This window comes from Diadema setosum, chromosome 12 (genome assembly GCF_964275005.1).
Source record: "Diadema setosum chromosome 12, eeDiaSeto1, whole genome shotgun sequence".
In the NCBI taxonomy this organism is placed as follows: domain Eukaryota; kingdom Metazoa; phylum Echinodermata; class Echinoidea; order Diadematoida; family Diadematidae; genus Diadema; species Diadema setosum.
Genome location: NC_092696.1, coordinates 13,897,826 through 13,923,474, shown reverse-complemented (window position 1 = coordinate 13,923,474; position 25,649 = coordinate 13,897,826). Strand labels below are relative to the sequence as shown.

The following is a 25,649-nucleotide window of genomic DNA, read 5'->3' as shown; positions in this document are numbered from 1 at the left end:
TTTTAAGACCTCTGTTATGAGAATTTGAAGCAAAGACTATAAGTCCCATCATATTTCTTGGATGTGTGCTGCATAGTCATTTGATAATCCAAAATACCATGTCTCAGTTGGGCATAGTAAAATTGCTAGGTTAAAAAGTTCATGTTTCGGTAACTCACGTTACAGCAGCTTCTCGAGCTATGTAAGAGCACGCTGGTGTCCGAAGTAATATCTTATATCGAGGTCTCCACTTTATTTACTGCTAGATTAATATATTTTTGATTTGTAAAACCAAACAAAGTTTGATTTGAGCCTCAAATATAAAAAATAATTGCAAAGAGCAACAAAAATGCATTTTTAGGGATTTTTAGGTCAAAAAATGCTTTCTGGTTTCAAAAGGTATGAAAATGCACAAAAGAGAACTTTTCTTAAATGTAAAGTTGGTTTCACACACTTCAAACTATGGCTAACAAAGTAAGATCGTCAGTTGTCCTGAAATATGTGGGTAAAATTTTGGTGGTCATGTCGCACAACTCACGGAAATGCCCATATGCTATTAAATCTCCTCCATGTGAGTGCATTCCCTGTGCATTCCACTGGAGGATGAATGAACTTGTTATCACACAATGTGACATTAGAGACATGGTAAGAATTGCTCAGCTATGGTTGTTATTATAGTGCGCAATTCTGATTCCGACTTATCTTTAATAAAAGTCTGAATCACGTGAATCATAAAACCAATAATATCTTGGTTTGATGCTGACATGAAAAAATTTGAGTGCCATTTGGTGGGTTCCTCGTTCTTTCGTACTGAGTGGTGGGCTTCTGTCTCAGGCTGTCTAGGGATGGTTGTGTCTTTTGCCTGTTGAATGCCACTGCCATGGTTTTGTTCAGTTACATCATCCTGTTTATTCTGGTTGGGAGTAACAGGTGCTCTTGCCGATTTGTTTAGCCCGTTCTTTTTTGTGACTGCCTGTGTCGTATTACAATGACTTTCTTTACCTAATTGATTTGGTTGGTTGTGTGGGATTTGCGTCTTTTCTTCTTTTTCCTGCCACTGACGGGCAGCTTGGGCGTAGGAAAAGTTATTCACTACTTTGATTTTCTGAATTTCCTGAGCCTGTTTAGCCATTTTACAACCATTGTATGCCGCGGAATGTTTTCCGCCACAATTCACACATTTCGGGTCGTCTTTCTGTTGGCACTGGTCAAATGTATGCATCTCCCCACATCTGACGCATCTTTCTTTAGCTCGGCAGTTTTTGATGGTGTGGCCGAATCTCTGACAATGAAAGCATCTGACCACGGGGGGAATGTACTGCTTCACGGAGAATTTTTGAAAACAAAGAGTCACTTCTTCTGGTAATTCTGTCTTTTCGAATTTTAGAATGACACTGCGCGTCGGGGTGGGTGCTGCTTTGTCACTCTTTTCTTCTTTGCTTTGATTCTGTTTCTTATGATTTCGCATGATTCGCTTTGCATGCGATACTCTCTGTTTCTTTAATTCCGTTTGTATCTCAATATCCGACATTTCTATCGGCACGCCAGAAATGACACCCTTTACGTTGAGACCCTCCTCCCGAGCTTTCACATGTACATTGCCAATTGACTGAATTTCCAGAAGTTTTTGACGTTGCTTTTGGTTTGTACACTTTACCATAATGCCATCTTTGGTTGGCTTGATAAACTCTGGGGGTGAACCACAACATTTCTGAATGTCACGAGCGACCGTTATTAGGTTGATGTTCTTCAAGGATTTGCGTGAATCAATCGGTGAAATGTACACCTTCAAGTCGGGAGGTTTGGATCTAGGGGTGCCAAATGTAGAGTTTTCATGTTCTCCGTCTGAGGACGATTCTACCCTAGTATAAGTTGATAGTTCTTCAATATCTACACTTTCTTCGCGCACCTTGCGCTTTTTTCTTTGAACTTGTTTCTTAGACTTAACTACACGAAAGTCCAAATCCACAGAGGTTTCTTCCTCCATACCCTCTGTGGTGCCCGCGTCAGAATCCTGATGGGAGTCTAGGGGGGGGGGGGGGGGCAGAGGAGGCCGTACAGGCGGCCATATCGGTTCCCCCTTTCAAAAGGCGGGAAATTGAAATTCAGCCCTCAACCTCGGGTTACTGGTGCAAGTTGTGCAAAGAACAACAAAATAGCCCAGAGTTTGCTTACCTTAAAGGGAAGGTAAACCCAAAGAGCAATGTGGATTGAGTGAAAGCAGCAACATTAGTAGAACACATCAGTGAAAGTTTGAGGAAAATCGGACAATCGATGCAAAAGTTATGAATTTTTAAAGTTTTGGTGTTGGAACCGCTGGATGAGGAGAATACTAGAGGATATGACGTATGAGTGGACAACAATACAAAGAAAATATAAAGGAAATTCAACAAAAGTTCACTTTTCTAGAATTATGAAAGAGCAATGGACCAACCTCTTTCAGAAAGCAGGGGGAATAATTGCTACCTTTAACATATGTCAATATCAAGTTGATGGAATTTGTAATTTTCATGAAAAATTGATTTTTGTAGAATTTTCTTTATATTTTCTTGGTATTGTTGTCCACTCATACGTCATAATCTCTAGTAGTCTCCTCATCCAGCAGTTCCAACACCAAAACTTTAAAAATTCATAACTTTTGCATCGATTGTCCGATTTTCTTCAAACTTTCACTGATGTGTTCTACTAATGTTGCTGCTTTCACTCAATCCGCATTGCTCTTGGGGTTTATCTTCCCTTTAACGTAAACTGCCTTTTCGATGCTCCGTGTTTCTGCTCTACTATGTAACCGAATTCCGAAATATATATCCGAATAATTTAGGTAAATTTCAGAAAATATTCTCCACTTCGATCTCCACTCCACTCCACTCCGCTAGTCTTAGTCCATGCGAGGAACGGTGGGGTCCTAGCCTTTAAACAAGGCGACTCGCTCTGCGTGCCCCCGTATAGCGCGTTTACCCCACAAACCTGGCGAGTGGCCACTCGCCGGCCAACAGGTTTGTGGGGTAAACGCGCTATACGGAGGCACGCAGAGCGAGTCGCCTTGTTTAAAGGCTAGCTCGCGTCCGGCTCACTCCCGATCCCTGACTGACCGGGGTTGAATCATGATCAGGGGGGCCGGGGGGGGGGGGGGAGGTGAGACAGAAGACCCTCATCTCCCTGGTTCAATCATGACAAATCCAAGTTTTCACTTGATAAAACAGGTAAACGTAAAATCACCATCGTTCGGTGTGGTGAATGGCTCAGGCTCATGTGGAATGTACAGAGAGTTTGTGGGGGGGGGGGGGGGAATCATTTTAATCACATGAGACACGATTCCAAAAGTTACCAGCAGCCTTAAGAATCGAAACTACTAAAGCATGGGCTCGATCGCCCCCCCCCCCCCCCCACACACACACACATTTTTTTTTTTTTTTTTTGCACCATACAGTACATTAGGAATACGAAATCGAAAGGCGCGGGGTAAAAGGAGTCAGTTTCTTTTATTTATGACCTATACCGCCTATAATACACTATTAAGGCGTATAGATCTCAGAAGGATAACAACAACATAATAATCAACCAATGTATTGATTTGTTCTGAAAGTCATGAAATGCGGTCATTTTTGCTTTCTCTCTCTCAAGATCCTTAATCAAAAATATGTAGGCCTACTTTATTATCCTTTTCCGGATTAAGGTCCATTAATTTCCATTTCCATTTCCTTGCATCTCATAAAGATATCAATGTGTTGATTTGTAATTTGAATAGAAGTTTGGCTCAGATATCTTCATGGTTTAAAACAAATGAATTATTTTTGAATATCAGCAAGACACAGTGTATCCGTTTTAAAAGGAAAGGTGTGCAACAGGAAATTGGCAATCTGTCTGTCAAAATAGATTCAGATTCTTTAATGTTTTATGATTCTGTAAATTTTCTTGGTGTCACATTGACTAGCACTTTAAGTTGGAAGGAACATTCTGTTTGCCAAAAAGTGTCTCGTTTTGTTGGAATTTTAAACCGGTTGAAATATGAATTGCCAAAGTCTATATTATTCATCTTATAATTCTCATGTTTTATCACATTTGACATATTGTAATTCTATCTGGGGGAATACATATTCTTCCCACTTGCAAAAGTTGATAGTTTTACAAAAGAAGTCTATACGTATTTGCACTGGCTCTACATAATTATCAAGCGCCTACATCTGAATTATTCAAATCATTGAAAACTCTGAAGTTAATAGATATAAATAAGATGCAAATTGCCTCGTTGATGCAACGTTATCATTCACAATCTCTCCCTCCGTATTTTATGAATATGTTCATGATTAATGCTGATGTTCACACTCATTATATACTAGATCTTGTTACCAGATTCACCGATGGTCTTTCTCAAATGATAGGTCCAAATATTCATTACGGTATACTGGACCTGTATTGTGGAATGATTTGAACGTGAACCATGTTTTTTAAAGTACAATTTAATAATATTTTTAAAAAACAGTATAAAAAGATTCTTCTGAGTTTATACTGAAGTTCTATGTGAAAGTATCGGTTTTAGATTTTGGGTGATATCCTTATGTATTTTGACCATGTTAATTTGTTTGTTTGTTTGTTTCTGTATGTTTTTGCTTGTTTGTTTTCTCAATTCAAATCTGTTTCTATACATTATTAGGTATGCACAGTCTTACACGCCATTTAAAGGCTTTCTTATGTGCATTCCATTTTTCAACATTACAGTTGTGTACTTTGTGCTGATTTGTATAGCATATGAATGTAACAATACCTTGTGTTAACGTTGTTTTGTTTTTTATGTCATGTGTTTGTTTGTTTTTTATCCTTGTGGAATGATGGAAATAAACGAAATGAAATGAAATGAAATTTTATAAATATTGTCAAATTATCATTACATCGTTGCTGCCATAATCGTGCAATTACACTGAATGTCATAACGCACAAATTGACTTTCAAGTTTGTTTGTTTGTTTGTTTAGTTTGTTTGTTTGAGTGATTAATATCTTTTTAATTCGCTGGACAAAACAGTGACATCCACAGAATAATGTTCATTTCAACCGTAAATAATAATGCTTCCAACACGTGATGATTACCCGTGTCTGGTAAAGAGTTATAAGGATGTAACAGGGTTGTTAAAGGGAAGATAAACCCCAAGAACAATGTGGATTGAGTGAAAGCAGCAACATTAGTAGAACACATCAGTGAAAGTTTGAAGAAAATCGGACAATCGATGCAAAAGTTATGAATTTTTAAAGTTTTGGTGTTGGAACCGCTGGATGAGGAGACTACTAGAGGTTATGACGTATGAGTGGACTACAATATCAAGAAAATATAAAGAAAATACTACAAAAATCCATTTTTCATGAAAATTACAAATTCTATCAACTTGATATTGACATATGTTAAGGGTAGCAATTATTCCCCCTGCTTTCTGAAAGCGGTTGGTCCACTGCTCTTTCATAATTCTAGAAAAGTGAATTTTTGTTGAATATCCTTTATATTTTCTTTGTATTGTTGTCCACTCATACGTCATATCCTCTAGTAGTCTCCTCATCCAGCGGTTCCAACACCAAAACTTTAAAAATTCATAACTTTTGCATCGATTGTCCGATTTTTCTCAAACTTTCACTGATGTGTTCTACTAATGTTGCTGCTTTCACTCAATCCACATTGCTCTTTGGGTTTACCTTCCCTTTAATAGCGGGTGTGATATGCACTTGTCGTACTCGGGTTATTATGCAGTTTCAGGTGAGGTTGTTTGATACCAGTTTCCATGGCAACGAATGGCTATGACATCACAATTTGGTATACACTCTATTGAGCATGCGCGACAGCCCTATTCCGTGTAAGTCATTCTTCGTAGTATACTTAGTATATGACAACGTTGTACGATCACCTGTTATGATATATTACAAGGTAGAGGGAAAATTTAGCCTCAGCTATATCGTCTTCTTGCTATCATTAAATCGACATTTGATCTGCGTGGAGAATGTTTATTAAGGGGATGTATATTTTCGGTTGAGATGTTGGATTCAGATTTTAACTTTTTACGAGATAAAAATGTATAGATTATTATATGTGATTTGAGATTAGAAGCCATTTATGAAATGTCAAAGAGTAAATAAGAGGAATTTAAAGTTTATTTGAAAAAAAAAAAAATCGGTTTTGAAATTAATGGCTGAGACCAGTAGGCCCTATAGGCCTATCCAAAAGTAAAATATAAAACAAAGAAAGTCAGTGGTCCTATTAAAAAAAAAAAAAAAAATGGGTCCCACCTCTTCTTAGGGCCTCTTCGATTTTGGATATACAGTGTATCATTTCAAAACCAACACGCTCTTAAGAGGCTTCTCATTATCTCAACACTATACGTTGCAAGGGAAAACCTGAAGTCCCAACTAAACCAACTGCCTTTTAAATCGGGTTTAATTCAGTATAGCTCCGCTCAAGAAAAGAAAAATCATCCTAAAACAGAAGAACTTTTTCGTTTTGATATTTTGCAAGAATAAAAATCAGTATCGATTCTGCAATTAAGTATCAAAGTTGCGATGAAAATTAGACAACTATACATTACGGCCTTTTTTGTAAATTTTACAAAGGGGTAAGTTGGAAGTAAAAACTTTTTTTTTTTTCACTCTGCCGCCATAACCATAAATTCTTAACAATGACAAGTAAAAATTGAATTAAATTCATAATGAAATAAAAAGACAATATACCAGTCTAATTAGCAAACCATGATGTCACATTGGTGTTTGAGACTGAATTGATCGGATTCGTCGATGACTCAAAGATTTTTCAAAGGATGACTTCATACGGTACATGCTTGGTCATAGTTATGACGAGCATCTCCATAAGGATGCTTGTTATAAGTTGAGACATTTTACTTTTGCGACTAAAGCTATACTAAAAGCAAAGAAGATGATGAAAAAAAAATACGAGCGATTTTTAATCACGACTTCAAGAACATCTTATGAGATATATAAAACTGGAAAAGATTTCATTTTGCTCCATCTGATAATAATCTTGGACCGAACACCAACGAAGTTAAAAGTTGAAAATGGCTCTCAGAGTTTGCAATAAAGCTCTTCATGCCATTATACAAAATGATAATGAACGTGATTTCTTTTTTGTTAGTTCGGGAACCTGAGTACAGCCTTTGTTCAGTGGCGTATCTAGGGGGGGGGGCAAGGGGGGCACGTGCCCCGGGCGCCACTCCTTGGGGGCGCAAAAAAACGAAAAAAAAAAAAACGAAGAAGAAGAAGGAAAAAAAAAGAAAAAAAAAACGAGGAAGAAGAAAAAAAAAAGGAAAGAAGAAGAAGAAGAAGAAGAAGAAGAAGAAGAAAAAAAACCTCGCCCGGAAGGGGGGAGGGAGAATGGTTGGGGGGGGGGGGCAGAAAACCAAATCAAACAAGATAAAAACAAAACATGATGGTGACGCGGACAAAATGACAATGTTTATTGTGTTCACACAAAAATTCCATGTTCTGTGAGCTGAAATACAAAAATTTTCGGCTCGCTCGCTGCGCTCGATCGCCAAAATTTATATAAAAAAGAAGGTAAGAACAAAACGTGATGAATACAAAATGACAGTGTCTATTGTGTTCACACATGTCATTTTATAGCAGGCAAAATGTTTCACGGAGCAGCGGCTGCAATTTCTTTCGTTCTGAAGCGATCGCCAATTGGATCAAAAGAAGGCGCCAACGGTTTCGAACATAGGGTGGGGGGGGGGGGCGCAAAAAACCCCGAATCAAACAAGATAATAACAAAACGTAATGATGACGCGGAAATATACAAATTTCGGCTCACTTGCTCGTGCTAATTTAGAGTATTTTTTCAAGTCCTCAGTTTGTTGGTATAAATCGTTATCTATAAGGCCATCACTATATCTTGATTAGAATTGTAAGATTTAATAAGCAAAAAATGACAAGAGTTTCATGATTTGTAAGCTGAAATACAAAATTTTTCGGCTCTCTCGCTGCGCTCGCTCACCAAAATTTGTATAAAAAAAAGAGAAGAAGATAAGAACAAAACGTGACGATGACGCGGACAAAATGATAATGTCTATTGTGTTCACTCATGTCATTTTATATTTAGCAGGAAAAATGTTACACGGAGCAGCGACTGCAGTTTCATTCGTTCTGAAGCGATCGCCGATTGGATCAAACGAGGACGCCAACGGTGTCGAACATACGGGGGAGGGGGGGGGCGCCAAAAAAAATCAAAAAAGATAAGAAAAAAAAACCGTAATGATGACGCAGAAATAAACAAATTTCGGCTCATTCGCCCGTACTAATTTAGAGTATTTTTTCAAGTCCTCAGTTTGTTAGTATAAATCGTTATCTATAAGGTCGTCACTATAATTGTGAGATTTAATAAGCAAAAAATGACAAGAATTCCATGTTTTGTAAGCTGAAATAGAAAAATTTTCGGCTCGCTCGCTGCGCTCGCTCGCCAAAATTTATATAAAAAAGATAAGAACAATACGTGACGATGACGAGGACATATACAAATTTCACCTCACCCGCGCGTACTAATTTAGAGTATTTTGTTTGTTTTGTTTTTTTGTTTTTTTTTTTGGTATAAATCGTTATCTATAAGGCCGTCACTATATCTTGATTAGAATTGTAAGATTTGGTAAGCAAAAAATGACAAGAATTCCATGTTTTGTAAGCTGAAATACAAAAATTTTCGACTCGCTCGCTGCGCTCGCTCGCCAAAATCTATCAAAATTCATTACATTAAATTTAAATCACCCTCAAAAGATCCCTTTTAAGTGCTTGAAAAAGCATCATGTGGACTTTGAGTCCCTACCGGCATGGGGTTGGGGTTGAACACTTTTTCAGAAATTAGGGGCGCAATTTTCGTGCTTGCCCCGGGCGCCGTTTTCCCTAGATACGCCACTGCCTTTGTTGTATGTTGTTCTTCCAAGTTGATGGGCTCTCCTGTCACTAGAATGTACGGGTGAGTCAGGTTGTTAGGCCCTACAAAAGAAAAAACAAAACAAAACACGAGTACAGGCCCTAATAGCCTTTTATAACAGTAGTTACATTACGCAATTCATTTCATGTTTATCCTAATACCTCCGAGCTCCTTCTCTCACTTTTATACGTTGGTGTAAGTCTATCTTTGCACTCTTGCAAACATGCCTCTTGTTCATCCTATAAGCGTGAACACAATCTACCACACAATCTGTGATACAAAATGACTCGAAATAAAATACTTTTCCAACCATTTATCATAATCTGATTGTTGGTTTTTAATACTAAACGGCCATTTTCTGAGTTTATTATTTCATACGCAACCTGTAATTGGATAGGCATAAAGACTATAGTACAATGTATACCTTTCATTTTCTTTCACATAACTACCGCTATCATAATACCTAATACCGGATAGTCCAGTCCTCCAATGCCCCCCCCCCCCCCAGCAAAAGTTTGCCAGAGAATCGATTGATGTGTCCAGTTATTCCAAAATTGAGGGCGTTGACAAGGCAGAGTATCGATTAACGTTTGTATAAAGTAGGCCTATAATTCTTATCAATATCATGTGCATGCACACTTTGTTCGACAATCTTCATCTTCTTTTCCGCACATTAGGTGATATTAAGAAAATGATTTATAAAGGAGCAGTATAGTTTGGAAATATTCCCCATTTTTTTTTCATGACCCTCAAAGTCTATTTCAGGTGTATGTGGTAAAAAGTAGGAAAGTTCTATAAATATATCTTTAGTTAACCTGAACGAAGAGGGTGAGTACTTTACCAGTATTTTTTTAAAATATAATCTTATTGTCTGTATGCTCGTTTGTTTGTTTATGCGTTAGTTTGCATGGCCGGCGGAACCGGGTGGCCGTGAGGGGCTCGCCCCCCCTCCCCCTCACTTTTTGTGCACCATATACAAAGGAATACATAAGGTGTCATCACTTTGCCCCCCCCCCCCACTTTTTAACTCGGAAGTACGTAAGTGGCAAAAGAAATAGATAGATCTTGAAGTGTGAACGCGGCAAGTTATATTTTTCAGCTGAAGACTCTTTTTTTATTTTGTTTTTGATTTTGTTTTTTCGCTTGTCAGCTGAAGAAACCCGGAAGTGGAAGGGAAGAGATGAGCTGAGGCTTTTTTTTTTTTTTTTTTTTTACTTGTTAGCTCATCAAAACCGGAAGTGGGGGAAAGGAGTGCCCCCCCCCCCCTTTTTTTTTTTTTTTTTTTTTTTTTTGAAACGCTCCGTCGGCCCTGGTTTGTTTGTAATAGTCGATGATTTACTGCATTTTTCATGAAAATTTTTAAACATGCTGTTTTCTCGATATTGTATTACTGCACATGTTTAATGGACGAGAAAAAGCAACACTAATGTTTCCCATTCAAAAAAAAAAAAGAAGAACCTTTTCAGCCCTCATTTCTTTCTTCTTCTTTTTTATGCTTGGTTTTAAAATCTCTTTGGTCGGCATCCAGGCCTTTTTGCCGACCGCGGCCGTCAACATTCGCAACCCATGTGAGGGCGCGCTGTCTAGTATGAAAACGTTTGCAGCAGAATCAGAGGAGCAGCTCAGCCCGGCCGCAAGCGCCCGGCCCACCGACAGCTGCACGGAGGTCAGTGAGAGTTCTGTGGTCTGTACCACATATTATGTACAAAAAAAAAAAATTCCCAACTTCTGTGTGATAGTCTTAGTAGAAGGAATAAAACAGTCTACTAACAAAATAAAGAGGGTTTTTTTAAGAAAAAAAAAATCCCATGCAGTACAGTTGATATTGGATACAAAATAGGTGTTTGGTACTTATGTGACAAAATATATTAATTTCATGATAGACTGTATCTACTCTGTATAATCGATAGGGAGATAAAGCATCGAAGTAGACTAGATGCTAACAAAGGACATCACGTGGAACGACTTACGTCATTGATTGATTAGGAGGTAAAACGTAAACACAGAACATCGTGTATGCAGCTAGCTGCGACACCGCTTCAAGATAGTGACGTGACACAGTAAGTGAATGTAGATGAACGAAACTTAGCGAGGAAAGAAACATTGTTAGCTCGTGGCACTGCACTGTCATGCTATTCTAGACATAGGGACAAGCAAGAAACAGTGACCGATTAGAAGATTAAAAACCTAGGACTCGTGATCATTTTGACAAGCGTACAATATTCTGATCTCGGCTGGCCCGGGCCCGGCTGCACTCTGTGAAAAAAACAGTACAGGGAACCACTCATCAACATTGATCAAAGTGCACCACTCTGTTTCAGCAAAATTGTGACAGCCATCCTTTCACTCATCATCTCATTGCAGTGTTTGCGCTTTGAAAACGTAAAATTTACATTATCTTGTTCGATCAATTTATAATTTTCCTTCTAGCTTTGCGGACGTTTATTGTGAATTGTGGCTATAAAGCAAAGGTGTCGTGTCGCATCGGTCAACCCGTCGTCAGTTGACTTCAGAACCGGGTGCATGGTCTCTTGCTCCCTGCGCCTGTAGCACACAATCGCTGGCCATTTTCCAATCCCGAAACTGACTTCAACTTCTTAGTTCAAGCTTCTTCACCGGCTGGAGAACCGTGGTGCCAGCTCTTTATCTCGGAAAACTCATCAGTCACCTATACAGTACAACGCTAAAAGTAATCAAACATGGCCTTATCGAGAATAGATGTGGTAAGATCAAAAAGAATTACCAATTTCTTATCATGTGCAAATTCAGATAACCATTGAGGGGCAACCACCATTGAATAACCATGAATGGGCCTTCGAGTACAGTGGAATGCTACATGATAACTCACATGCTTCCGAACACCTTTGGATGTTGCTCACAATGTATCAATTGATAAATCATGGGTTTAAAAAAAAAAAAAAATCAAATCACCATCTTATTGACAAGTCTATACTCATGTGTTCACATTAAAGGGATTGTATAGTTTTGGTTGAGACCTTATTTCAGGTTTCTAAAATTTTTTGGTGAGATAATGAGAAACCTCTTATGAATTATGAAAGAGCATGTAATTCCATGACGAATTCATCGTTTATTTGATGAAAATTGGTTTTGAAATGGCTGAGATATCCAAAACGGAGCAATTCAAATAAAGTGTGGGACCCACATTTTATTATGATCGCTTTGTTTTACTTTGTTTTTGGATGTTTCAGTCATTCAAAACCCGATTTTCATCAAATAAACTTTGAATTTGAATTTTGGTATAGGGCCTACTGTATACTTTTTCATTAGTGTTTTCTTGGCATCTTGCAAAAACTTAAAAGCCCAATTCTCATCGCCACCAATACTGTAGTCTGTACCATCCCTTAAAGAGACTGTAGAGTACTGGTTGAGGTTGGGATTCATGTTTTGAACATTCCTAAGTGAGATAATGAAAAGCCTCGTGAAATATGAAAGAGCATATAATTTTGAGAAGGATTCAACGTTGATTTGATGAAAATTGGTTTTCAAATGGCTGAGATATCCCAAAAAGTGCTAATAATAAAAGGCGACATGCCACAACTTTATTAGGATTGTATGCTCTTTGACATTTCATAGAGTGGTTTCTGAATTTCTCGCAAAACGTTAAAAGCTAAATCCTCACCTCGACCAGAACTGTACACACCCTTTAAAGTTGTACTATACTAGTAGGCTACAGGCCCTATTGATGATGTATTAGACTCTAAATGCCGCGATGCCGGTGCCATGCGATGGTATTATTTGTTTCATTATTATCATTGCTATCTTTATTAGTCTCTAGGTAATAAAAGTGTATTATTGCCATGATTATGATGATATTAAATTGATATCATTGTCATCATTTATAATAGATGTAGACCCTATACCCTATATGTAATGGTATATGCTCTGCCACTAAAGTGATGGGCATAGTTCTACTTCACAACATCCAGAACCCTAGATCTACATGCATTCATTCATTCATTCATTCATTCATTCTTTCATTCTTCTAGACTGTCTACAAATGTACTATAGGGTCCTATATATATATTGCATAGTTTATACAGTACTGTAGATGTTCATCACTGTCATAAATTTGTATCTAATTGATAATTGAGGATAATGACAACAGACCTGTGTCCAGTCTTCAAGAAATGACAATTGGTAATGATGTCACACTCAGAAAGGTTTTTGGACCTAAATCTACATGTGTACCTATAACTATTTCATAACTATTCTTGGTCTTACATGACAAGATTTTTTTTTTTTTTTTTAAATCCTTGCCCCATACTTGGCAAAAGTGTACACCAGAGCTTGTCTTTCTATTTATATAGTCTTCAATCCTCGGTCGATGAAATGCTATTTCTGGAAACCTCCACCATTGAGCTCTCCTGGAGTGAAAATCAAGGATGCCGACGTTATCTCATTTCTTCAAAGCACCTGCTTTTTTCTTTCTTTTTTTTTGTCCCTTTGCTAGGTGTGAGTCATAATTTGTTTTTAGTTCAGCAAAATTTTGTGCTCACTTATTTTTTTCTAGGCCTTTTTTTAAGCTACACCTGCCATCCCCTGGAGGTGCAAATGAAGAGGGCCTCACTAGAAGTTTAACTCTTTATGTGCCACGTTCGCACGTCCTACTCAGTCGACGGCGTGCCAACTTCGCATATTCTGCTCAAACGCACTAATCCGCTTAAACCGATCGATAAATCGCCTAGTCCCGCGGTACATTCAAAGCTTTTCTTGCGCTTTTGTTCCTATCACATACAGCTTGCATTCTATGTGGTAATTGACTAGCAAACGGTGTTTCCAACTAAATTTACATGTAAATTCTAAGTTTCTGTCATGGTTTCATGTGCAAAAGTCATGTCTTTTCAGTAGTATAGCAACTGGTCATTAAGAAAATTAAAAGAAATAGATTTGTCATACAATATTTATACCAAAGCAAATCTTGGCATTCCTCTTCAACCTTGCTCACTATTATGTCCAGCTTAACAGAAATTTGTAGAAGTTATAGAGATGGGAAAAACATAATTCTTTCTCAAAGCATGACTACAGCTGTACCTTCGTGTCTCAGAATAACGTGGCACACAGGGGGTTTCCACCATGGCACATAAAGAGTTAAAGGGATGGTATAGTACTGGTGACGATGAGGATTGGGCTTTTCACTTTTTTTGCGAGATCTACCAAGAAACCACTTCTATGAAGTAGTACAGAGCATGTCATTCTATAAGAGGAATTCAAATCAATTATTTAATGAAAACCGGCTTCGGAATGGCCGAGACATCCAAAAACAAAACAAAGTGATTGTAATGAAAGGTGGGACCCGCCTTTTAGTAGGATCACTCTGTTTTGGATATATATCAGCTATTTCTAAACTAATCTTCATCAAAACGTTGAATTCCTCTTGGAAAATACAAATTCTTTCACATTTCATAAGAGGTTTCTCAGTATCTCACCAAAAAATGTTCTCGATATCTAAAATTAGGCCTCAACCAAAAGATCAAGTTTTCACAATCTATACATGTACATGTAATTATAATCAGTGTATCTTTGATCAGAGTATCTATCCAACTGGAGCACATGTACATTGCTTTTCTATGAAAATTTCTTGAAAATGAGCATGCGTTTTTCTACTAGGGATATTTGTCTTGTTTGAGATACAAATGTATGCCTCAGATCTGTTAATCTGTGAGCGACTGGTCAGTGGTATTATCAGAGGATGAGAAAAGTATGACTTAATTATTTCATTTATTTATTATTATTTGCCAATAACTAGTATTAATAGTGTAAGGGCTACGTGTAGGTCAAGTTTGAAAGGGTGACTAAATGCTGATAAACGTTTTGCAATTTTAGTGAGCGTTATAAGTGCTTGGAAACATTAGAAAGGTTTAACAAAGCTCAGTTTTTGTCCATGTTGGTGTGCATACACCTGTAGAATATGAAAAATTCCTGCCTTGTGTTGTATGAGATTGCAAAACCTTTTACAATGTAGCCCTTTTGAGGTAGGTATAGCGTGTAAACACAATATATCTTTCATGTACAATAGTTTTATCTACACAATAGCTATCCAGGCGGGTGTGACTACTGTCGTCATTGAACAGGAGACGGAGTGACACACAGTTGCAACCATAACAATAAACCTACGATACCGGGTACCCAACCGTAAAACCATGTGTGGGAATTTTTGTTCAATTCTAATTGTGACAAGCATGACATGAGGTTCTGACTTAATCAGCTTCTTTTTTTTTCTTTTTTTTTGCCATTGAGAAAACACAAAACTACACAATACTAGTTTTTTGAGCGGAAATTATATTGACATAAATTGTCCTTTTTTTATTTATTTTTTTTTTTACTACAGATGTTCATACTGTACATGACTTTGTAAATTTCATCAGTGCACACACGTATAACAGTACCTAAAATACTGTATCAAAACCACAGAGGTAGAAATGAACTTTCTGCCACCTCTGCAAATTTTTATGCATTGATTATTCACATTTCATAATTACTTAGGAATGGCTTGATATAGCAATGAATTATTAAGTTAAAACTTCCTCATCTGAGGCTGTGTGGGGAAATTTTCTACCCTTTTCTATATTCATGATAGGAAGGTTGACACTGGCTCATGGGATGTAAAGAGATCTTATGAGGACTTCACACTTTTGCATATCATATTCTGTATCAGAAAATAATGGGTATACTCACATTGGCCCGAATTCACGAAGATGGTACAAATGAAACCATGGTTTAAACCATGGACAAAAACCATGGAGCGCCAAGTGTCGCATGGAATATTTCGTTACGAAATCAGTCATTTTGTTGATAAAATGACTGTTTCGTTTACGAAATTGTCATTTCGTGGACGAAATGTTCATTTAGTAACAAAATGATGTCATTTCGTTACAAAATAATCATTTCATCGACGAAATGACCAATTTCGTAACAAAATATTCCATATATTCCATGCCACACTTGGCGCTCCATGGTTTTTGTCCATGGTTTAAACCATGGTTTCATTTGTACCACCTTCATGAATTCGGGCCATTATGTTTACTCAGGTTCCATTTTAACCATAAAAGTAGATTGTAGCCAATTTTGTTTCATTACAACTTGCAGTATATTATACAGGTTCTGCTTTGCATTTTTACAGTGAAAAACAATCATTAGACCTTTGAAAATTATATAACATGTACATATTTTATCAATCATGCAGAAATGTTGGGTAGTTTAGTCCTGTAAGTGTAAGGGGACTGTCGTCTCTAATAGTCTTTGCATGAAAAGCCCCAGAAACATCACAATACATTACAACATTGAGGGGTAAATAGTTCTCATAAATTGTTACTAATATGGTGATATATTTTAGTTAAGTAAATATCTGATAACAGATTTAACAATGACTTCACAAAAATGTACCTGTAGACTTTGTAGAACCTCCCCCCCCCCACACACACAAATGAATATTTAACCATTTTGTTATAAAATATAGAATTATGTACAGTACATTTACCAACTTTTCTTCTTCTTTTTTTTTTTTGGGGGGGGGGTCCATGTCCATCAACCTCTTGTAATTGCCCTTGGTTCACATGAAAGCCATCATTAAATTGTTGTGTGATATGTCTATAAAGCATACTCTTCTTTTTAAGGACCACTGCCCATATAGATGATATTTTGCAATATTGTGAGGTTTTACAATAATGAAGAATATTTAAACTAGTGATTCAACATATGGCCTTTTTTACGATCAGTGGTGTAACTTTTGTACTCAGAGGGTCAAAATTTCAAACAAAATATTTTTTCATTATTCTGTTTGATTCCTGTTGGAAAGTATTCAAATTTTTGAAAAAATAACATTTCAGACCTTAAAGCTGAAGAGTTATTGGTGTAATTTAAGGAAAACTCTGGCACCTGGAGTAAATTTAAGCAAAATTTTGTTTTCATGAATTGCACCATAATGACAAAACTCTGTAGTCAAACTTCACCATGCAAAGTTTATATGGTCAAAAACAATATATAGTTTGTGAATCAAAACTATTTGGGGGTTGAATATAAAGTGAATTAAAAAAAAAATACATGAGATTTATAAATTTTTGGTAAAAATACCAATTGACATGCAATTTTTAAGATTTTAACTATTTAATGGAGGGCAAGCCAGGTCAAACTCTATACTATAACAAGTCTTCAAGAAGGGCTACCTTCCTATGTAGGTTAAATGAAATTCCAATCATTTCTTTAAATCTTGGATTTTTCACACATGGATGTTTCGGAGGTGACAGTTAACATAAGAGAATGTTTCGGAGGTGACATTAATATTAACACTCAGTTTTTTTGAGAATAAGTGACAAAAACACAAAACTTCTTCTTTTTATCAATGTTTTTAATAATTATAACTCGAGAACAAGAAATTAACTCCTGTTTCAAGCAGATAAACCACACAGAACAAGTGTTTCTTTACACTTCATTAATTAGCATGGGCACCGGTAGTTTGCCTTCCATTTGGACGAAGGTTGTAAGCTAAATATTGTAATCTGAAGAAACGTGGCATTCCATTTTCTACCTTAAATTGAGATGAGTGTGTGAGATCATTTTAGTAATGTTTCTTTGCTCTCAGAACATTTTATTCCACAACACCAGGGAAGAATCACTTCGTTTCGGAGGTGACATTCAATGTTAACATTGTGTTGAATCATTTACAGTAAAAATATGACGGACATATTTAAAGCTAGATATTGTAATCTGAAGAAACATGGCATTCCATTTTCTACCTTAAATTGAAATGAGTGTGTAAGATCATTTTAGTAATGTTTCTTTGCTCTCAGAACATTTTATTCCACAACACCAGGGAAGAATAACTTTGTTTCGGAGGTGACATTCAATGTTAACATTGTGTTCAAGTATTCATATAGTATGTTCCCCCCCCCCCCCCCCCCCCAAAGGAAAAAAAAAATTACAATTAGACTTTTGCATTGATAGCACCCAATATGATTAAATCAGCTAAAATCTACTTTGGGGTCTTAAATTATAACATCTTAGCTCTATTTTGCAGAAAGCCCCAGTCAATTTGGTTAAGTGGTCTCAAAGAAATGTGGATTGTTATAAAGGATGTCAGGAGTCTGATTCTTCCAAGTTTAGCACTTGGATGCTCTTGGAATTGCATATTAATGTGTAAACACAATATACAGAACTTGGAGGGAAGGGATTCCTGACATGCTCTACAAAAATCCTCATTTGTCTTTGACCTCTGAAGCAAATTGAATGGGGTTTTCTGTAAGGTGTGGGCAATGAGTTATAGTTTCAATCCCTCAAATTGTATTTTAGATTGATTCACTATCTTTAAAGTTATCGTTGCGGAGGGTACCATTGTAATTTTTTGGTGGGGACATAGGTCATGAATGCCAAAAGCAAAAATTCTTATTTGACTTGTATTATGTTTTTGTTTGCACATAGTATTATAAATAGATTAATTCAAGGATGTTCATGAATTCTTCATCATTCTTGATAGCCACCATACAAATGTTATAATACTGGTGAAAGGTGTTTGGTTCATCTGAGATAAATTTTCTTAAGATACCAGATTCATTTAAACTGTTGACATTACTAAAATATATTTTATGTATCTTTCTGAATTGCTTGAAAATTACCAGCAAATCATATATATTAGTCACTTTTGAGAGTAAAAAGTATAAGATAAGAAAAAATCATTTTATTGTTTTGGAGGTGACACAACACAGAGACAACCCAACTTCTCAGGTGTTAACTAATACAATTGTGAACATTCATGTCTTTCCTCATGGCTTTAATTTTCAAATATAAGCTCTTTCTTTCAGTTCTTACTTGTTATTTTGTTTAGTTATTCTCTTTCATGATAGTGGATACCAGCTCATATTTTGTTTTGGATTGTAATTCATACTAATCTTTAGCAAGTTTTTACAGTTTGGTTAAGACAACAGTTTGTGTTTCCCAGCTGAAGAGAGCAGCATAATGCTTTTGTGTGAACTTATGGGGAATTTTTTTTTTTAGTTCAGTAATTTTACCCATCAACTTCACAGAAGGTCCCGGACACAAACTGGTCTCAAATAACCCTATAAGGGACCAAAAAAGGACAAGTTCACCTCAATAGGCACGAGGGTTGAGTAAATACAGCAATATTAGTAAAACACATCAGTGAGAGTTTAAGGAAAATAAGGCAATCCGTTCCAGAGTTATGAATTTTTGAAGTTTCTGCTCAGTCAAAGCTGAATGAGAAGACTTCTACAGCTTGTGGTGTCACACATGTACAAGGATATAGAGAAAGTATCAAGAAAATTCAACATATTTTCACTTTTCTTGCATAACAAAAGAACACTTGACTTCTCTCTTTTGGAAGGCAGGGTGAATAATATTGCCCTAACATACACCAGTAGCAAGTTGAACAAATGTGCACTTTTTTCAAAAAGTAAAGTTTTGTGAAATTCACTTATATTTTCTTTATATCATCGTATGCATGTGACATCATACATTGTCGTAGTCATCTCATCCAGCAGTGATTGCATAGATATTTAAAAAAAAACATAACTTTTGAATGGATTGTCCAATTTCCCAAACTTTCAATGATGTGTTCTACTAATGTTGTTGCATTCACTCAATCCACATGTATATATGAAGGTGGACTTGTCCTTCAAGAAACCATTTTCTTTTCCTTGAAATTCCAGTACTTAAAGCCAAATTCTAAGATAAAACATAATAACAAAACAAGGTAAACACGTCATCAAAATTATATTGAGATAGAACTACAAATCTTGTTTTTGGATCTTTCCCTTTCCAGTCCTGGGGACTTGTTCCTCTGTTCACTTTAGTTGTCAGATAACTTCAATAATCTTAAAAAAATACAATGTCATAAACAGTTGGTTCAACTTGGAAAATGTAATAATTATTGTCATATATAAAAAAAAAATCACATAATTTTGTTTATGATTACCACGTTGTACACGGAAAAACAACAACTAAGAATTCAAGAACAAGTTGCACACCAGCTATAGGTATGTGGATTTTTTGTGGAGTTTGATTATTTTATGATTTTTTTAAGATTGTAGACTAGGGCATGCATGAACTGCCACATGTATCACTTTGGTATCAAGGAAATTCTGGTGAGCTAGGTATACAAAAGTCACTTCTATTGTGATGATTTTGTAGATATTAAATGTATTTGAAAATGTTAATAGATAGTGAAAAGGAACTGAAGTCTTGCCTTTCACTATCACATAACAATATGGTGTTAACAAACAATGTCACCTCCGAAACACAAGAAAAAGCAACCTACATGGAAAGCTGTGATTGGTAAATCTTCACAACTAAATTGCTTAAATTGGAAATCAAGCTTCTAAGATGAAAGCATCTATATGTTTACTTAATTAAAGCAGGAGAATTGATCTTGATTACAATATTATATTTACAACAGATGGGTGTATTTTGTGCATTCTCTTTGTTAAAAAAGTGAAAAAAATGTAAATTTGCCCTAAAACGTGCAGTATAGTAATAAAAATAAGAGTGAGAGTGTGTTAGTTGATTTCTCCACTTTGAGACTTATGTTACTAAAATAAATGAAACCATTGGTGTACATGATATGGTTTCTCTTCAATAGAAATGAGCAAAAACTCTTGTTAACAGTGTTTTGTCACCTCCGAAACAGTAATTCTTAGTTTTTATTAGATCTTTTATTAATCTCTAGAAAATTCTCACTTCCTGTTGCCATATTACTATTTTCATCCAAAAGAGATTCCTGTCAATTGGACAGAATTAAACAAAATTGCTTTGTCTTCGAGAAATTATCAAATATGATACGCTTGTTGTTTCGGAGGTGACGATTGTTTCGGAGGTGACAAGTGTTAACGGAAAATTGTAAATTGCTCCGAAATGAAAACAACAGGCTATATTTCTACTACCTTCCTTCAGAGATAATGTGAGGGGATATGTTACATTTTTGTAAATGTAATGTATAACTGATGTCAAGAATAAAAAAATCAAATACATAAATCTGTTGTCTCGGAGGTGACAGAAAAGTTAACGGAAAAGTTGCATAAATTTATAAACACTCACCAAAAAATGATCAGCTATTTGAATCAAATAATCTTTGGATCAAAGTTAAGTCAGATTGATTACTATTCTGTTTTGATGGAAATTAGCAAAGTTGAATTTTATAATTGTGAGCAAGAGCTAACTCAAAAGAGGGGTTAATTGTTAACGGAAAATGTCACCTCCGAAACATAAAGTTTGGACAATTTCAGTCTTTAAAGAAGACAAAGCAGAACCTGGTAAACATAATAGTTCTTAAGTTTGGATACCTGTCTATCACCACAACAACAAAAATAATGAAAAGGAATAAACAATTTAATATGCTAGGTCTGACAAAAAAACCATGTCAGAGTGCATACACCAAAAGTGCTGGATTTCAAGCATGTAAGTGCATGCCACATCTGAAAGAAAAAGAGAGGAAAGTTCATTAAGGTACCCAAGGTAGACACTGTGGGTGGTAAGTTTATGAGAAAAAATAATGCATATCTGTCAGTGTATAAGAAAGTTATACACCAATTAGTGCCAAAACCGTGTTTTACACCACTGATTGTAAAAATGGCCATATCTGATTCCAGACTCATTACCTAGTTTTGCTGCTCATTAATGACATGATATATGTGTACAGAGTACACTTGTGTACAATGCAGAACAAAATCAAAACACTATACTGTGTACACTTATGCCCAATGTGGTATGATATGTGATAGTCTCTCTGTACCTCACTTATAAGCATGGCTGATCATACCCTTTAAGTTCAAAAGAAAAAGAAAAGAAAGATGATTAACACAAACTGCAGCTGCCAGCAGCTGACTGTTGCCTAAAGCACATGTACATGTACTGTCTGTTCCTGTACATACATTGTAGTTTACCGACATCAAAGTCTGGTCCTGTGATCGTAGTTTTACCCCCTTACTGCTTGGTTTATTTGGGCTGCGTTTATCATCTTTCCCCTGTTTGAAACGGCCTTCAAAAGCCGTTTTCAAAGCCCTTTAGAAACGGCTTCCAAAATAGTTGCGTTTATCAACTCATCGCGAACACAAAAACTGGCCTTGTCACTTCGCAGCTGCATTGCGCAATTTGACTTAGAGGAGAAGGGGTCATATACTGTAACCGCAGTACAAAGCCGTTTCAAAACAGCTTTGCGTTTATCTTGCTTCAAAGGGCTTCTAGAAACAGGTTTCTGGAAACCTGTTTCAGAAACCTGTTTCTGAAAGCACAAATTTGCGGCTTTCAAAAAGGCTTTCCGAACCCCATAATCAAAACAGCTTTGCGTATCAACTCGTAAAAATTCCTTGAAAGCCATTTGGAAAACCTGTTTCTGCCTGAGAAAAAGAGTTGATAAACGCACCCAAAGCTACCAAAGCAAATCTAAATCAAAGTGGATGACACAAGAAAAAAAAAAATGGCATCCTAAAAATAATGTATGAAAGTATGTTATTTTCTTTTAGTCTTTTTGTTTTGTTCATTCTCATAATGCAAATACATGTCTGCCTCCCATCTCCCACTTTAAACTGTCACTCGTACTGTCAGTGCTTTTTTTTTTCCCTCTCCGTTGCTATTCTTCTGTATCGGAATGTGTGTCTCTCCATCTTTTACTTGTTATTGATCATTCTATTTTTTTTTTTCTGTCCATTTCACACTTGGAATCTATTCCCCCCCCCCCCCCCCCCGTCTCTCTCTCATTATATGTATATATATTTCTTGTTTTTTTATCATGCTTGTATGGAATACTGTCATTCTGCGTCTCTCCTCACTGCAGGCTAAAACTGTAGGGCCCAAGCTGCTTCCGTTCATAAAGTTCTCCCTCCTCTACTTCATCCTGCGACCTGAGCCGTCCTGGTTTGCAGTGGCCATCAAGTGCCTGCCCATTCTCTGCCTCTGTGGCTTCGTCATCAACGAGATCCGCCTCCTCTACAAGCGGGGCCTGAGCGTCATCCCGCGCTACCACCTGGCGATCCTCACCGGCCTGGTTCTCTCCTGCATCGGCGATGGCTGCCTGGTGTATGTCAACCAGTATTTCATCCACGGACTCCTCTTCTTCGCCCTGGCCCACATCATGTACATCTGTGCCTTCGGTACCAGACCCATCAAGGGTAATCTCTTCGTACCCTTTCTTTTGATAGGCGCCTATGCATATGGATTTATGTACCCGGGCTTTGCGGCGTACGAGCTGACGTTCCTCGGCGGCCTCTACATTGGTCTGATTGCCATCATGGCATGGCGGGCGTTGGCTCGGCTCCAGTTCTTCGAGAACCTCTGGACCTGGACCAAGCTGGCGGCCTGCATCGGCGCCATCCTCTTCTGCATCTCGGACTTCGTCCTGGCGACGAACATGTTCCGCAGCGCCATCCCGTCCTCACAGTCCATCGTCATGACGACGTATTACACGGCGCAGATGGGCATCGCGCTGTCCGTGGTCAGCCACAGTGGCGACAAGAAAGAAAAGTAGTAACACATTTTCTGTGTAGTGATATCCAAAAAGGAACACATTCCTGCTGCATTCAAGTGTTGTTCCCTCCATTGCAATGCTGTGCTATACTTAACCTAGCTCTAAAGTAAAATTATTAGCATGAAATTAGCAATGCTCGTTCATAGCCCTAAGAATAGGTGCCTGCTTTGTTTCTATGGAAACCTTCTGTCTCAAAGAGATGTTAGCACACACATGCTAACATGTTCCATTCAGGAATGCCCTGGTTGATACAACAATGTATATTTGTACTCTCAAAGATTTATAAGTAGATTCATTGCTATATTTGAAAGCTCCCATTTTGGCACTCAGGCATTGACACACATGACTCGCTACCGCTGAAAGCATCTAAGGTTTGTGTTTGCATACTTCTATGAACTTACTTCATCATATTTATGGTGTTGTCTTAGCAGAAGATGTGTTTGTCCTGTTATGACAGATGAGGGTAATATGTTGGGCTGCTATGACCCTATAACACTTACACTTACACTAAACCCTATAACACTTACATACAAGTGTGCTTTGTTTCAGCGATTCATTAAACCATGTAATCTAGTCTTTTGAAAGGCTTCAGACCGCCAAGTTTACAAATGGATGATTATTGTGTGTGGGCTGAGCAAAAATAGTAAGAGTAAAATATTATGGTCTGTTAATACTTCCTTTGAGAGAAACAAATTGAAACCATAGATTCAATTTCTTAGAGCACATTGGGTTAGATCATGGTCAAGGCTCCACACTGGCACTGGTCTGATGGTCCCTGATCAGTAAAATCACTGTCGCACCAGTAACTTTTTTCAGGAATGGACCAGTCAAAAATGGAAAGACTGGATACTTGTACTGGTCCGACAGACAGGTCTGACCAGTAGAAAAAATGGGTTAGTGTGCAGCCCTGTCATAGTTATTTCAAAAAGAAAACAAAAACAAAAACAAAAACAAACATTTACTAGTATTCATCACAACTCTCATTCAGGGTAACCTCACTGAAATATTATGAACAAAGTCACAAGAGGAAAGTTGCTACACCACAATACAACGTAGGAGCTGGTACCGTGGAGGTATGATAATGCCTATACCACCTATCATAGCTTATGGTTTCTCTAAGTTGGAGTCATGTTCATTCATGCCTGTACCTTTAATTCAAGGTATAATATGAATACTGTCTTGCCATTACATATTCTTATTTGCATACTAGTATCTGACATCTCAGCACTTCCTTTATTGTTGTCGTTTTTTTTTTTATATAATATAAATGTAAATTGACTGTGTTTAATACCCAATTTCTTGGGGTCAATGTAAGAACAAAAGTTTTGTTTGTGGAAGGACATTACCTTTTGTTGTTGTTTTTGTGCAAAGGGGGGGGGGGTGCCTCCATCAAAAAAAAAAAAAATGCTGGAGGCAAAGTTTTGGGTTGTCTGCTAGTCCATCTTCCTGCTTTTTCCAAGTGTTATCATAAGTATTTGAGAAGCCTATTCATGGGATTCTGTTGGTACGCTGATACCTGGCAAAGGTATGCTATATTGGTTGTAGGTGATGCACTGATTTGATTCTATACTTGCGCAAAAATGCCTCTCAAGGTCAATGGTCAAAGGTCATCGAACCTTTGGTGAAAATGACATTTATCAGCTGTAACTGCAGATTCTATAGGACTGTTCAGTGCTAACATAAGTAGAAGGGTAGAAATAAGTGCCGGTAGACATAAAGTCTATATTGATAACAGTATAACATGGTAACGGTGAAGAATCAATGGTCAAGTTTGCAGCTAGGTTGCTGTGCATTGAATCATTTTTCAGCCATTACTCAGCTAAAAGTTGCCAAAGTGGATGCCACTTTGAAGGAGAGGGTATAAAAGATCAAAAGTAAAGTATTTGCATGAATATGATAATGATTTCTAACAGGTCAAAAATCACAATCAAAGGTTGTTGCACTTTACTGAAATGTGTCCTTTTCTACTGTAAATTTATCTGGGCTCGTCTAGCCATAAAATCAGCTGGGAATGTCCTTTGCTAATTGTGTTATGAATGAAGCATAAGAATTAATAAACATTAACAGCCTGCGTTGGCAAGGGTGCAAGATAAAATGTCAAAGGTCACCAAAATGTCATTTTCATGCAACAACATCAACCAGGATATCCAATTGTGATATAGTTTATTGAAGTGAATAGAAATGAATTGGAAAATATTTCCAGTATGCAGACATGGTTAAGGGTTAATCCTTGAGGTCAAGGGTCATTATTAATGAAGTTCATCAGAATG

The 25,649-nt window shown here is 37.0% G+C and overlaps 1 protein-coding gene across 1 annotated transcript; it reads left to right on the top strand.

Moving 5' to 3' along the window:
• The first annotated feature begins 8,762 nt into the window (after nucleotides 1–8,762).
• LOC140235736 (lysoplasmalogenase TMEM86A-like) lies at nucleotides 8,763–24,220 on the top strand. Its single transcript, XM_072315750.1, has 3 exons — nucleotides 8,763–8,792; nucleotides 10,420–10,557; nucleotides 22,690–24,220. The coding sequence occupies exons 1-3, from the start codon at nucleotides 8,763–8,765 to the stop codon at nucleotides 23,377–23,379; spliced, it is 858 nt and encodes a 285-aa protein (XP_072171851.1). The 3' UTR covers nucleotides 23,380–24,220.
• Nucleotides 24,221–25,649: the final 1,429 nt, after the last annotated feature.